Here is a 15,648-nt window from a genome sequence, read left to right as displayed (position 1 = left end):
ATTCTGGTGCATGTTTTTCACACATGCTTCAACCAGGGAAGACTATACCAGTCGCGCACACATTACTTATTGCCAGCTGTGACTCGGAGTCAGAAGGCTGTGGGTTCACGTCCCACTTCAGAAACTTAAGCACAAAATCCAGATTGACACTCCAGTATATTAGAGGTCAGAGGTGCCACATTTCGGATGAGACGTTAAACCAAGGCTGCGTCTGCCCTCTCAAATGGATGTAAAAGATCCCATAGCACTATTTCGAAGAGCAGGGGAGTTATCCCCGATGTCCTGGCCAATATTTATCCCACAATCAACATAACAAAAAAACAGATTATCTGATTATTATCACATTGCTATTTGTGGGAGCTTGCTGTGCGCAAATTGGTTGCCACATTTCCTACATTACAACAGTGACTGCACTCCAAAAGTACTTCATTGGCTGTAAAGTGCTTTGAGATGTCCGGTCGTCATGAAAGGCACTATATAAATTCAAGTCTTTCTTTCTTTTTAATTAGTTAAACAGATTTTTCTCTAAATAATCTCTCACTTCATCACTCTGTTTACTTCATGTTCCCACTTAAGTCTAACCATCTAACATACTTAAAACAAACATTTATACCTATCTGGAAAGGATTAACAGGTTGACCTCTTATCTTGAAAAGAGAAGGCTGAGGGGGGTAACCTAATGAAGCTTTTTAAAATGATGAAAGGTTTTGATAGAGTACACAGAGAGAGAGCATTTCCACTTGTGGGGAAGAGCAAAACTAGAAGTCATCAATATAAGATAGTCATCAAGAAATCCAATAGGGAATTCAGAAGAAACTTCTTTACCCAGAGAGGGTGGGAATGTGGGACGCTACCACAGGGAGTGGTTGAAGTGAATAGTATAGATACGCATATGAGGGAGAAGGGAATGGAGGGATATGCTGATAGAGTTAGACGAGGAAAGATGGGAGGAGGCTCGAGTGGAGCATAAACGCTGGCATGGACTAGTTGGGTCTAATGGCCTGTTTCTGCACTGCACATTCACTGTCATTCTATGTAAAGGCCCTTTGTAGTTTAAATGCAGACTTTCAAGAATAAACCTGAAAAACCCAAAGGTCCTCTTTTGCTGTGCAAACTAATGTTTTTTGAACTACACAAGGCTCTGACTTTTATGTAACTTGATGCCTTAAGAGGGAATTTGTTGGGAGCTGGTGATATTTGGAGTCATACACTGGCATAAAAAAAATTCAGCTCCCAAAAATGTTATGGCAGCCCATGTGCCAAACTCCCCCGTCCGACACTCCCATCCCTCTCGAGACTCTCCCAAAATCCCCTCTCCGCCACTTAAAGGCCGTTGAGTGGCTAAGGACCACCTGCACTGTTCCTGCTAGTACCTGTTCAAACGTGGGCCGATGATATTTAAATAATGCCCAGGTGTTAAAATACCACGGGCCTGAAACTCAGGCCTACGAGAGCTTTTCACATTCACCCTCGGACCCTGAAAACGACTCTCGATTAAAATCGGCTCCTCAGTTTCGATTTATTTAAAATCAAACTTGATTTGACTTCGCCCCCACCCCCCCCAAAAGAAATAAACTTGAATATGAGCTCCTGTTTTAACAATTTTTTTGTTCCATAAACACTAATTGTTTTCAGCTGTTGCGTCTCAACCACTTCCAGATTGTTAAGAGATGGAGCTGTACAGAAAGCGTTAGCCCATGTGACAATACATCATGGGAAGTATTAAGCAGTCCTTTGTATTAATGGTTCCCTGAGGACGAATCATAATCCTTTTTAAAAAAAAAAAACATTTATTTTAAAATTTGATTATTCCTACGTGCACTATATACAAAATGCTCAAGGGACTGTAATTACCTATCCAGCTTATTCTACTTGTGCGAAAATCCTCATCAGACTTTCTTCACTTGCAGAATGAGTGTGAAGTCCCCTGCATGCTTCGTGCGTTGTCAAAGACTTACTCTTTCAAAGGGCAAGAAACATAACTACAATGTGAAAGCCCAATTGTTAACCCATGAAAGAAAAATGAATTACAGCATACTTGGAATCAATAAATGGGGGATGTAATAGCTGTTAATAGTGTCAGCTGTGGCTCAGTGGGTAACACACTCATCTATAAGTCAGAAGGTTGTGGGTTCAAATCCAGGGACTTGAGCGCATAAATCTAAACTGACACTCCAGTGGGAGTGCTGCACTGTTGGAGGTGCCGTCTTTCAGATGAGAAGTTAAACTGAGGCCCCGTCTGTCCTCTTAGGTGGACATAAAAGATCCCATGGCACTATTTCTTAGGAGCAGGGGAGTGATCCCCGACATTCTGGCCAATATTTATCCCTCAATCAATGTAACAAGAATAGTTTGTCTGGTCATTATCACATTGCTGTTTGTGGGAGCTTGCTGTGTGCAAATTGGCTGCTGCTTTCCCCAACAGTGACTACACTCAAAGTACTGCATTGGCTGTAAAGCACTTTGAGACGTCCGGTGATCGTGAAAGGTGCTATATAAATGCAAGTCTTTCTTTTTTAATACAATGATGATCAAAAACTGCATCTAATTGGTTACAAATGTTTTGATGTTCCCTGATAGGCTCTTTTCTTTCTTAATTCCCTGAAAGAGAGAGTTAACCACACTGATTTGGGAAGGTACCAAGTGTATAACAGTCCAATTTCAGCAGCACTCAATAAAACAATAGCCTTGGGGTTGGCAAATCATGGGCGCTGTCTGAGAAATTAGAAGCTACAGTAATTTGACTTGAATTTGTTTCAACAAGATTACATTAAATCCTTAGCTGCTTCTTCCTTTTACTAATGGCTAACGACAGAGGGCTCGGAAATGTGTGCTGTACCCTGAGAAACAAACAGTTGTTGTGGCAATTTTTCATGGTGTGGCACTGATCGTTTACACTGTGGCGATTGATGCAGAGAGAGAGCGATCAAAGAGCAGTACGATCGGGTCAGAGATGGAAACAGAAGAGATGGAGAGATGCAAGAACAGATCAGACTGAGAGATATGGAAGTGAAGAAAGAGAGAATGAGAAATGCAATGCACTGTGACAGAATGAGAAAGGCACAAAAACTTTAAAAAAAAAGAGATTGACACTTGGAAAATGAGATTGAAAGAGACATGAAAACATACTCAGACGTGAAGAGACCAAGAAAACAAAACTGCTGGGAACTGCTGTAATATGAACTGGTGGGAACAGTAGTTATTTGTTTACCTAGTGCTGAGGTCAGGAATCATTCTTCATGATTTCCCAAACTACAAGGAATTTGAATTTATAATTTTGTTATTTTATTGTTTGCTTTACAATTGAATACTTGTGGGGTTTGGCTGAAAGTTTGTGCAAGACAGGATGGTTCACCGCGATGATGAAAGTATACTTTGCTTCTGGGCATTATTTCAATCCTCTTATCTGCAGGCTGATAATCCTGATTTGTAAATTTTCAACTGTTCTGACTTTGTTCTGGCTAAGGTGGTAACTCACTGGAGTTCGAAGGTTGCGGGCTGGAGCTCCACTACAGACTTACGCACATAATCTAGACTGATCTCTCAATGTTGCTTCGTATGACGGGAAAAGCTTACAATGGGATGTCTAGTTTGGCTATCCATTCGAAAGGCTTCCCGAGAAGCCGAGGGAGAAATTGAGGTGCCGCCCACAACAGATCTCAGTGGGCAGGTTGATGCGATGTGTTCCACGGACTGAACACACGGCCACAGTCGCACTTTGGGTCATCCCTCATCCACTGGTGGAAGAGGTGGCCCATCGTCCGTGCCCTGGGCGGATTGGGTTGAGCACTGCCCACTATCTTCGAGGGCAGTCGAAGCCAGGGACCTCTGCTGTTGGGTCAGTGATGAGGTATTGGTTCTTTATGTTGCGTGCGTCCTCTGGATAGTGGGTCGATACCAGCTGTGTGAATATTGCCCGCTGTTACACAAAAAAAGCAGCTGCGATTTTTTAAAGAGCTTTCGTGGTATTTTTCAAGTCTTCGTGAATGGGAAGATCGGTGTTGCTCACGGAGCACGGTGGCGTCGCGGACTGCACCGGGAGCCACGCAGTTGGAGTGGACTTGAGTGTCCCCGACACCGACCTCATGGCGGCGTTTAGCTGCACGTACACGATCTTTGCGTGGCAGATGTTAGCTCAATGTAACACTCAGGGAAAGCTGTATTGTCAGAGGTGCTGTCTTTCAGATGAGACATTAAGCAGATGGTTGCTCAGTTGGACAGCAAAGATCCCGTAGTAATAGCCAAAAGGAGGGAGTTGTCCTGGACAACCAACCAGCCCAGATTATATGGTCATTTAGTCATTTGCTGTTTGACACTTTACTGTGTGAACATTTGTTGCGGCGTTGCCCACATAACAACAATGATTGCACTTCAAAAGTAACCACATGATAAGATGCGATATTAATCCAGCAGACCATGTATCACACTGCTGCTATTTCTCCTCTTCGTTCAGGTTTTGTGGAGAAAGGTAAAAGTCTCCATGGAGTTAAAACACAGAAGCCCACGAGCAATGGAATGTTTAAGTAAACTTAGCCTACTTGGGTTGCCAGCAGCTTCAGGGAATTTCAGGCTACCGGACATTAAAACAAGCTCTAATATTATAGTAATAAAGGTTCTCAGGTCTGGAGTGGATTTACAGTGGTAATATTGACCTCATATCCATACACACTTGCAAAATGTTAAGTAAGTATATTGTTCTTCCACTTAGCCATTTTATCTTTCCCCAGCCTCCTTTTTGTTTTTGATTATTTTAAGTTTAAATACTTGATTTACTTCTTCTCTACAGCGTCCAGGGTCCAGTCCAATTACCTTTTCAAAACTGGCTTCTGATTGGGTGAATCAGGATTCTAAATGCTCAGTGTCAGCTTGGATCAGTTGACAACACTGGGTCCTTAGTATGAACACATTAGAAGTAGCAAAAATAACCATCAAATATGGAAAATTGCATCCTGAGCTACTGAAAGAGTGGACTTAATTTAGTGGAGGAAAGTGCAGCTCTGGTTGATTTTTGTTACCTTGGTCTGCAAGAATAGGAGGTACATCTTTAGCCGCTGGTGAGACGCACATTATCTCGTCACCCATCACCTGACCATCCACCTCAGTCAATCCTCCGAACGAACAAACAACGCCCGCAGAAAGGTCCGGAACATCACTAACTTTCAGAGTAAGCTGCAGAAAACAGATGCACAGAATTCAGGAATCTCTATATTTGTGCGCCTCAAAATGAGAGATGACAGAACTGGGGGAGCCGGGAGAGAAAATTCTATTTTTGTTGGTGGTTCCATTCACAACATCATTGAGCGCACTCAGGTTTAATATTAAACAGATTTGAAATGCAGGCTCTGCTGCCCCAACCAATGTGCCCAAATCAGACATTCCTGTGACAGTACTAGGGAGACAATTTTCATGTCCAATATTCTCTTTTGGGCTTCACAGCAAATTTAGCCTATTCATGCCAAGTCGTGTTGTTGACATTTACACACACAAAACTACTAAGTACATAAACAATTTTTCAACTGTTCCGAGAAATTTGTCTCTCTGCTGATAATTAACGGGGTGGAATTCTGTAGTGCGCTATTAGCAACAAACCTGTTGACACATTTGTATGAAATTCCTCTGTGCATTATTTTAATGAACCTACTTAAAGTAAGCCTTCATTAAAATGCCAAAGTAATCTCATATTGATGCTTTAATCCATTCGTAACTAAGATTGCACAGCACAATTTCACTCCATTAGTGGTTTGCGAGGAGATTAAAAATATGCATTTGGTCTAGCGCTGTCTCGAAAGCCAGCATGTGACCTGTCAATCTTTGAACTCTCAAATAAAGAAATGCGAGCAGTTCTTCGCAAATCATGTGACCCTGTATCACCCATCCACATGAATCCTTTAAGGAACAAGCAGCCGATTTTCCACTGAGATTGAGCTGATTTTGCAGATTATTTTTGAAAAATAGAAAAAAGAAATTCAGATTATCCTGTATTATTTTACATTTGTAACAAATTTAGTATGGAGTCTCACTATCAGTATCTTAAAAAAAAACAATCAGCTAAAAGGAATTGTGAGCAGTTTCTTGCTTGTAATCGTTTTTGTGAATGCACAAATTGAGAGGAATTATAACACAATGAAAAGATAAAACAGAATTAGAGCCAAACAATAGCAGGGCTTAAGTTAATTATAATTCTTTGTAATCATTTAATTTTTGAAAGTCGATGGGGGAGGGGAGGCTCCTTCCACACATCAGCAAAACTATTTAACTCTGAATAATAACAACATTCTTTCCCCATCTTCTATTGGTACATGCAATAAACCAAGAATCTTAAACATAAGAACATAAGAAATAGGAGCAGGAGTAGGCCATCTGGCCTCTTGAGCCTGTTCCGTCATTCAATAAGATCATGGCTGATCTGATCATGGACTCAGCTCCACTTCCCTGCCTGCTCCCCATAACCATTTATTCCCTTATTGCTCAAAAATCTGTCCATCTCTGCCTTAAATATATTCAATGACCCAGCCTCCACAGCTTTCTGCGGCAGAGAATTCCACAGATTTACAACCCTCTGGGAGAAGAAATTCCTTCTCATCTCAGTTTTAAATTAGCCCCTTATTCTGAGACTATGTCCCCTAGTTTTAGTTTCCCCTAGGAGTGGAAATATCCTCTCTGCATCCACCTTGTCGAGCCCCCTCATTATCTTATATGTTTTGATCAGATCACCTCTCATTCTTCTGAACTCCAATGAGTATAGGCCCAACTTATTCAACCTATCTTCCTAAGTCAACCCCCTCATCTCCAGAATCAACCTAGTGAATCTTCTCTGAACAGCCTCCAATGCAAGTATATCCTTCCTTAAAAACAGAGAAAAAAAACTGTACGCGGTACTCCAGGTGTGGCCTCACCAATACCTTGCACAGGACTTCTCTGCTTTTATACTCTATCCCCCTTGCAATAAAGGCCAACATTCCATTTGCCTTCCTGATTACTTGCTGTACCTGCATACTCATGTTTTGTGTTTCATGCACAAGGACTCCCAGGTCCTTCTGTACTGCAGCACTTCGCAATTTTTCTCCATTTAAATTATAATTTGCTTTCTATTTTTTTCTGCCAAAGTAGATAACCTCACATTTTCCCACATTATACTCCATCTGCCAAATGTTTGCTCACTCACTTAATCTGTCTATATCCCTTTGCAGATTTTGTGTGACCGTCTCACAATTTGGTGATTAAAGAGGAAATTAATGCAACAGTAAGAAAATACATTAGCTTCCATGATGTGGAATCGGTATGGGTGGAGCTACGGAATACCAAAGGGCAGAAAATGCTAGTGTGTACAGACCACCAAACAGTAGTAGTGAGATTGGGGACAGCATCAAACAAGAAATTAGGGATGCATGCAATAAAGGTACAGCAGTTATCAGGGTGACTTTAATCTACATATAGATTGGGCTAACCAAACTGGTAGCAATGCAGTGGAGGAGGATTTCCTGGAGTGTATTAGGGATGGTTTTCTAGACCAATATGTCGAGGAACCAACTCGGGAGCTGGCCATCCTAGACTGGGTGATATGTAATCAGAAAGGACTAATTAGCAATTTTGTTGCACGGGGCCCCTTGGGGAAGAGTGACCATAGAATTCTTTATTAGATGGAGAGTGACACAGTTAATCCAGAAACTAGGGTCCGGAACTTAAGGAAAGGTAACTTCGATGGTTTGAGGCGTGAAGTGGCTAGAATTGACTGGCAAATGATACTTAAAGGGTTGATGGTTGATAGGCAATGGCAAACATTTAAAGATCACATGGATGAACTTCAGCAATTGTACATCCCTGTCTGGAGTAAAAATAAAAGGGGGAAGCTGGCTCAACCGTGGCGAACAAGGGAAATTAAGGATAGTGTTAAATCCAAGGAAGAGGCATAGAAATTGTCCAGAAAAAGCAGCAAACCTGAGGACTGGGAGAAATTTAGAATTCAGCAGAGGAGGACAAAGGGTTTAATTAAGAGGGGGAAAATAGAGTACGAGAAGACGCTTGCCAGAAACATAAAAACTGATTGCAAAAGCTTCTATAGATATGTGAAGAGAAAAAGATTAGTGAAGACAAACATAGGTCCCTTGCAGTCGGATTCAGGTGAATTTATAATGGGGAACAAAGAAATGGCAGTCCAATTGAACAAATACTTCAGTTCTGTCTTCACAAAGGAAGACACAAATAACCTTCCGGAAGTACTTGGGGACTGAGGGTCTACTGAGAAGGAGGAACTGAAGGATATCCTTATTAGGCAGGAAATTGTGTTAGGGAAATTGATGGGATTGAAGGCCAATAAATCCCTGGGGCCTGATAGTCTGCATCCCAGAGTACTTAAGGAAGTGGCCCTAGAAATAGTGGATGCATTGGTGATCATTTTCCAACAGTCTATCGACTCGGGATCAGATCCTATCGACTGGAGGGTAGCTAATGTAACACCACTTTTTAAAAAAGGGAGGGAGAGAGAAAGCGGGTAATTATAGACCGGTTAGCCTGCCATCAGTATTGGGAAAAATGTTGGAATCAATTATTAAGGATGAAATAGCAGCGCATTTGGAAAGCAGTGACGGGATCGATCCAAGTCAGCATGGATTTATGAAGGGGAAATCATGCTTGACAAATCTTCTGGAATTTTTTGAGGATTTAACTAGTAGTGTGAACAAGGGAGAACCAGTGGATGTGGTGTATTTGAACTTTCAAAAGGCTTTTGACAAGGTCCCACATAAGAGATTGGTGTGCAAAATCAAAGCACATGGTATTGGGGGTAATATACTGACGTGGATAGAGAACTGGCTGGCAGACTGAAAGCAGAGTTGGAATAAATCGGTCCTTTTTCAGAATGGGAGGCAGTGACTAGTGGAGTGCCGCAGGGCTCAGTGCTGGGACCCCAGCTCTTTACAATATACATCAATGATTTAGATAAAAGAATTGAGTGTAATATCTCCAAGTTTGCAGATGACACTAAACTGGGTGGAGGTGAGAGCTGTGAGGGGGACGCTAAGAGGCTGCAGGGTGAATGGACAGGTTAGGTGGGTGGGCAAATGCATGGCATATGCAGTATAATGTGGATAAATGTGAGGTTATCCACTTTGGGGGCAAAAACGCAAAGACAGAATATTATCTGAATGGCGGCAAATTAGGAAAAGGGGAGGTACAATGAGACCTGGGTGTCATTAGTCATTCAAAGTTGGCATACAGGTACATCAGGTGGTGAAGAAGGCAAATGGTATGTTGGCCTTCATAGCTAGGGGATTTGAGTATAGGAGCAGGGAGGTCTTACTGCAGTTGTACAGGGCCTTGGTGAGGCCTCACCTGGAATATTGTGTTCAGTTTTGGTCTCCTAATCTGAGGAATTACATTCTTGCTATTGAGGGAGTGCAGCAAAGGTTCACCAGACTGATTCCCAGGATGGCTGGAGTGACATATGAGGAGAGACTGGATCAACTGGACCTTTATTCACTGGAGTTTAGAAGGATGAGAGGGGATCTCATAGAAACATATAAGATTCTGATGGGACGGGACGGGACAGGTTAGATGCGTGTAGAATGTTCCCGATGTTGGGGAAGTCCAGAACCAGGGGACACAGTCTTAGGATAATGGGTAGGCCATTTAGGACTGAGATGAGGAGAAACTTCTTCACTCAGAGAGTTGTTAACCTGTGGAATTCCCTGCCGCAGAGTTGTTGATGCCAGTTCATTGGATATCTTCAAGAGGGAGTTAGATATGGCCCTTATGGCTAAGGGGATCAAGGGCTATAATAGAGAGAAAGCAGGAAAGGGGTACTGAGGGAATGATCAGCCATGATCTTATTGAATGGTGGTGCAGGCTCGAAGGGCCGAATGGCCTACTCCTGCACCTATTTTCTATGTTTCTATGTTTGCTTTCCCACCTCTGTTTGCATCATCAGCAAACTTGGCTACATTACACTCGGTCCCTTCATCCAAGTCATTAATATAGATTGTAAATAGTTGAGGCCCCACCAATACCTTCATCACCCCAGTCGTTATTGTTTGCCAACCGGAAAATGACCCATTTATCCTGACTCTCTTTTCTGTTCGTTAGCCAATCCTCTATCCATGCTAATATATTATTCCCAACCCCGTCAAATTTTATCTTGTGGCACCTTATCGAATGTCTTCTGGAAATCCAAATACACCACATCCACTGGTTCCCCCTTATCCACCCTGCTCGTTACATCCTAAAGGAACTCCAGCAAATTTGTCAAACGTGATTTCCCTTTCATAAAACCATGCTGACTCTACTTGATTGAATTATGCTTTTCCAAATGTCCCGCTACTGCTTCCTTAATAATGGACTCCAGCATATTCCCAATGACAGATGTTAGGCTAACTGATCTATAGTTCCCTGCTTTTTGTCTGCCTCCTTTTTTAAATAGGGGCATTACATTTCCGGCTTTCCAATCCGCTGGGACCGTCCGAGAATCCAGGGGATTTTGATAGATTACAACCAATGCATCCACTATCTCTGCAGCCACTTGTTTAAGACTCTAGAGTGCAAGCCATCAGGTCCATTTTATCCGCCTTTAGTCCCTTTATTTTACAGAGTACTACTTCTTCAGTGATACTGATTGTATTAAGTTCCTCCCTCACTATAGTCCCTTGATTATCCACTATTGGGACGCTTTTAGTGTCTTCTACCGTGAAGACCTATACAAAATATTTGTTCAACGTCTCTGCCATTTCCCTGTTCCCCATTATTAATTCCCTAGTCTCATCCTCTAGGGTACCAACATTTACTTTAGCCACTCTTTCCCTTTTGTATGTACCTGTAGAAACTCTTACCATCTGTTTTTAATATTCCGTGCTAGTTTACTTTCATCATCTATCATCTCTATCATTTTTTTTAGTCGTTCTTTGCTGGCTTTTAAAAGTTTCCCAATCCTCTGGCCTCCCACTAGTCTTGGCCACATTGTGTGCCCTTGTTTTTAATTTGATACCATCCCTTATTTCCTTAGTTAGCCACGGATGGTTATCCCTTTTCTTCCAGCCTTTCCTTCTCATTGGGATATATTTTTGTTGAGAGTTGTGAAGACTGACCGGTACACTGTGCTCAGACACAGATATGCTGTTTGGCTGGATGCGGAGTTTCACACACTGTTCGATACTGGCAGCAAATCGATAGGGCTCTGCGGCTCGCTCACACTTGTCTCTCCTTGAGCACCTTAAAAGAAAAAAAGGGAAAAGAATAAAGTTAACCCAGAGATCTGAAATTGTCCAAAAATACCACTACATGATCAAGAGATCTTAGTCGAAGCGACCGCCAGATGATAATGCAGCACTGTACTCAGATTAGTCAATTAATTCAGTTCAGATCTCACCGACTCAAAGGTAATTCAAACGGCTCCCTATTTACAGAGAGTGTCCAGGGCTCTCCAGTCTCATTTATACTTCGACATGCTCGAGACCACGTTCAGCTTGGGCCATTATGGCCCACACTGATTGCAGTTCCCCTTGGGTTTGCAGCATGCCAGTGCACGAGCCAGGAAATATTCATTTAAATTAAATTACCTGCCTGACACATGTGCCGACTTTGAGTTAACTGTTGAAAGATGTAGGTTCACATTAGATATTTTCAGTAGCCTGGTGAGAACTGTTTGGCTCACAGCAAAAAAAAAAAGTGAGGCTTTTCACTCTAGCGTAGACAGCTACCCAGTGATTCCACTCGTCCCCTCACAGTTTCTCGACTTGCACTGTAAATTCGCCACAATTAGAACTCCAGCAGAATAAATAGAATATGAACAAGTGTGTTAAATGACGTCCTGCCATCAGGAAGCAGTGATTTCATCCCACTGATCCAATCCAACCAGGCAGTTTACGTTTTGCATATAAAATGGGGAAATGGGTCATTTTTTCTCCACATGATTTATATAATGCCGTCTAATCTGTATTAGCTGTGACAAATCAAGACTCCGAATTACAATGCTAATAAAAACCAAGCTTTATTGAGTATTCAACCAATCTGACTGGAGAACTGGAAATTTCCGTATTATTTAATATTTACTAACCTCCAGATACTTGACCCTGCTCAGATTTATACAGGCAGGACCTCTCTTGAATAGTGATAAATTGATTTTTTAATTCTGAAAGCTGATTTGGTATTCCCACTGAAGGTACTTAGTCAGTTCCAGTGTGTGCTCTTTACCTGTTCAACCCTCATGAATATTTATCTGCCACCTCTGACCTCGACCGAGGGAATAGGGAAGTACAACGTACGATATTTAGCTGGCCTTTACCCTGAACCCACAACAGAGCAAGAAGAAAAACACTGGAGAAAATAGCAATAATGCTATAATGAACAAATTAGCCTGAGACTGGCACACATTCTGGTTGCCCATTCCGCACTGGCCACTCTCTTACTTCTGCAATCATTGGAATATCACATCTACAGTTCCTCGCGTCTTGTGAATAAATTACACGGGGAACGAATGTAGCTCAAGACACAAAACTACGATCATTAAAGCAATACGGTTTGCTTCAGGAATTCTTGTAATTATAGCCATCTGTTCAAACATGATTTTGTAATTCACTGATCTATTGACGGGATGAATGTGCCAACACATATACACACACACACAAAATGTGACCATTGCCATCACTGGTCGAGTTCATCATTCTGACTGAAAAATGTACAACTCTGAAATAATCTCAGAGTCTCTATAGCATCTGCTAAAAGTAATTCACTGATGGGGAGAAATTGTGCTGTGCAATCATAGCATGCAGATTTGTTAATGTGTTCAAAAGTTACCTTCGCCTACAAGTTTCCCAAAATGATTATGAAGGCAAATTAAAGCAATGTATGAAGAGCATTTCTCCTATTCCAATATTTTCCTATATCCACCAGTGAGTGATTTTTCACTGTGGAGTCTTGCAGCAATGATCAAAGTAGCTTTAACACCTCTGTGAATGTCACACTATGTTGTGACTAGACAGTTTCTGTAACAAACCTGGAAGGGGGAAAGAGAGAAAAAAGAATCCAAAATACATAGTGGAATTCCTGCATAGCTCAGCTGGGTTAAGGGATGGGAAGAAAGCTAGTCCATTTCTCAGGAAGGTCACTGCAGAAAATGGTATAAATGAATTCAAGTCACAACTAGATGTCATTCTGCAATGAGTTATGGCGAAAGGAAGGATTCAACTCAATTAAAGAGTGGTCTCGGCTGTTTGGACCAAATGTTTGTTTTTCCTATTCCTAAAACTTCCCGTTTTCCTTTACAGGAGATTCATACAAACATTCTAAGCTGACACAGGCAACTTTCTGCAAAAAAAATCCAGGTCCAGATATTGGGCTGGATTTTCCGGTCCTTTGCGTCTGGATCTTGCCCCGGGATGGTGTGAAATGAGGCGGCGAGGTCACCTGCGTCCTGTCGCAAGCTTCCGGTCGGGTTTTGCGGCGACGCTTAGCAACACCGCCAGGAACAGCTGCGCCGGGTGTGCAACGCCTCTCATTGCGACACCGTCTGAGTTTTGACTTGAACCCGACCCATCCGCCCGGAATCGCACCTCGCAATGACCGCCTGGGAAAGCAGAGCAGTGCGGCCATGCCGGCGGTGGTGAGGAAGGTAAAGTGCTGTAAAGGTGAGTGGGAGTGTTTGTTCTTTACATTTTTTTTAGCGATTTGTGTTGTGGCAGCGTCAGCAATGTTTTGGGAATGTTTTTTTTTTTAAAAAAGGCCCGTCCCTACCCCCCCGCCTCCTCTCGGAGCACGCACTTCAGTTTGCGAGTTTCTCATTTTTGCGCCTCGAAAGTTGTACAACGCCTCCCTTCGTGCTGCACACCCTGGCGCAGGGCCCAAGTGGCAAAAATTCCTGACTAAAGCACAATCTATTCCCGGCCGGTAACTTTCCTGCCCCGCCTCGGTTTTCGGCCCAAAAACAGAAGCGCCTAAAATCTAGACCATTGCCATTGAAATTTAACACGGAACATAAACAGCAGTTTACACTTCTGTACAACAACATTTATTTTCCACTACTTTAACAGAGCTGCTGATCCATTTTGATTAAGCATCTACTTAAAATGGAAAAAAAACAAAGAAAGGAATTTGTTACAAATGTGCAAACCCTTTGTAGGCCAGTAATGTAATTTCCAGGCCATTTAGTTTGATAACACCATTAATGCATTATATGTAATTACATTTATTCCTTTACATCAGCATAAAACATAAGAAATAGGAACAGGAGTAGGCCATTCGGCCCTTAGAGCCTGCTCCGCCATTCAATAAGATCATGGCTGATTTTCTACCTCAACTCCACTTTCCCACATTATCCCTGCATGCCTTGATTCCTTGAGCATCCAAAAATCTATCAATCTCTGTCTTGAATATACTCCACGACTCTCTGGATTAGAGAATTCCAAAGATTCACAACCCTTTGAGTGAAGAAATTTCTCCTCGTCTCAGTCCTAAATGGCCGACCCCTTATCCCGAGATTGTGACCACTGGTTCTCGACTCCCCAGCCAGGGGAACCATCCTCCCAGCATCTAGCCTGTCAAGCCCCAAAATATTATCTGTTTAATGAGATCACCTCTCATCCTTCGAAACTCTAAGGAATAGCAGGAAAACAACTGGCCCTTGAAGCCCAGATTCAAACCTTTCCCCTCCAAACTTCAGTGCTGATGCAGAAAGGGAGGCAACAGCACAAAATTACAATGACAAAAGGCTTCTCCTTCTTGGCTGCACCTGCCCCAGACACACACACGGTCTACACTCATATGATTAGTGTAAAATAGATTCTTGCACGTTTGCGCAAGTTGAACTGTACAATGACCCCATTTTAAATTCCTTTGATGCTTTTCACTTGATAATATTCAGATACAAGTTATTTAAACCTTATCGTACAGAAATAATCTAGTCTACGACAGTCCCCATTATATCTTTACCCTCGGGGTGCACAGAGGCCAGTGGTTGGTTGATACGGAATTTATGAGGGAGAGACAAATTTGACAAGATGAACAGTGTAAGAGAGAAACTGTCTCTCTAATTTATGAAATGGATCCAGTAATGAGCAGAACTACAGAAAAGGCAAAATTGACTCTTCCATAACATAATTCAAAAAGGTTTCATAAAATCTAATTTTGTCCCTGGTGTACTGACAACTTTCCAGTGCACAGAGGCAGCCTCATTATACAAGCACTACCTATTTCATAGCAAGAATCAATGGTGAACTTTCCGCAGCATTACAACAATAATGAACTCAGAAGGGGATCTGTAATTAAGCAGTATTGATTGAGATAATATGCATAGCCTTATGTCCAACCGAATAACATGGTGCATTATTCACCATTATTTCATATTCATAGTTCAGGATGGTGTGCTGAACTGTAAGAAAAACAAACTGCTGCCGAATGCTGCACGTTATTGCACGCACATGCTTCGCAATAAAATGCTGTAAGTTACAACAGTTTAACTCAGCGTAAAATCAGAATGGCTGATGAAAGAATTGGGCTGGATTTTCCGGTCTTCTGCGCTCTGGGTTTCGCCCTGGAGCGGCGGCAATGTCAGCGGTGAGGCGTTCTGGCCGGGCGGTCAGCCTTCTGCAGCGATCCTCCGGTTCGGTTTAATGGTGGCGCTGAGCAGCACTGCCCAGAAGTGCTGCGCCGGGTGTACAACGTCCC

The 15,648-nt window shown here is 42.3% G+C and overlaps 1 protein-coding gene across 4 annotated transcripts in view; it reads right to left on the bottom strand.

The window, feature by feature from the left end:
- Positions 1 to 15,648, bottom strand: part of plxna2 (plexin A2) — a 513,884-nt gene that overhangs the window by 223,747 nt on the left and 274,489 nt on the right. For 3 of the 4 annotated variants that reach the window (XM_070859435.1, XM_070859436.1, XM_070859433.1), the window contains 2 exons: positions 11,076 to 11,199; positions 4,997 to 5,169 (listed from right to left, as the gene is read on the bottom strand). In XM_070859435.1, coding sequence (XP_070715536.1) covers positions 4,997 to 5,169; positions 11,076 to 11,199 — 297 coding nt within the window. The remainder of the gene's footprint in view (positions 1 to 4,996; positions 5,170 to 11,075; positions 11,200 to 15,648) is intronic. The other variant, XM_070859434.1, reaches the window with a different exon arrangement.

Source organism: Pristiophorus japonicus, chromosome 17, assembly GCF_044704955.1.
Source record: "Pristiophorus japonicus isolate sPriJap1 chromosome 17, sPriJap1.hap1, whole genome shotgun sequence".
NCBI lineage: Eukaryota > Metazoa > Chordata > Chondrichthyes > Pristiophoridae > Pristiophorus > Pristiophorus japonicus.
Note: the sequence above shows the minus strand (reverse complement) of the source record. Positions and strands in the feature narration are given on the sequence as shown.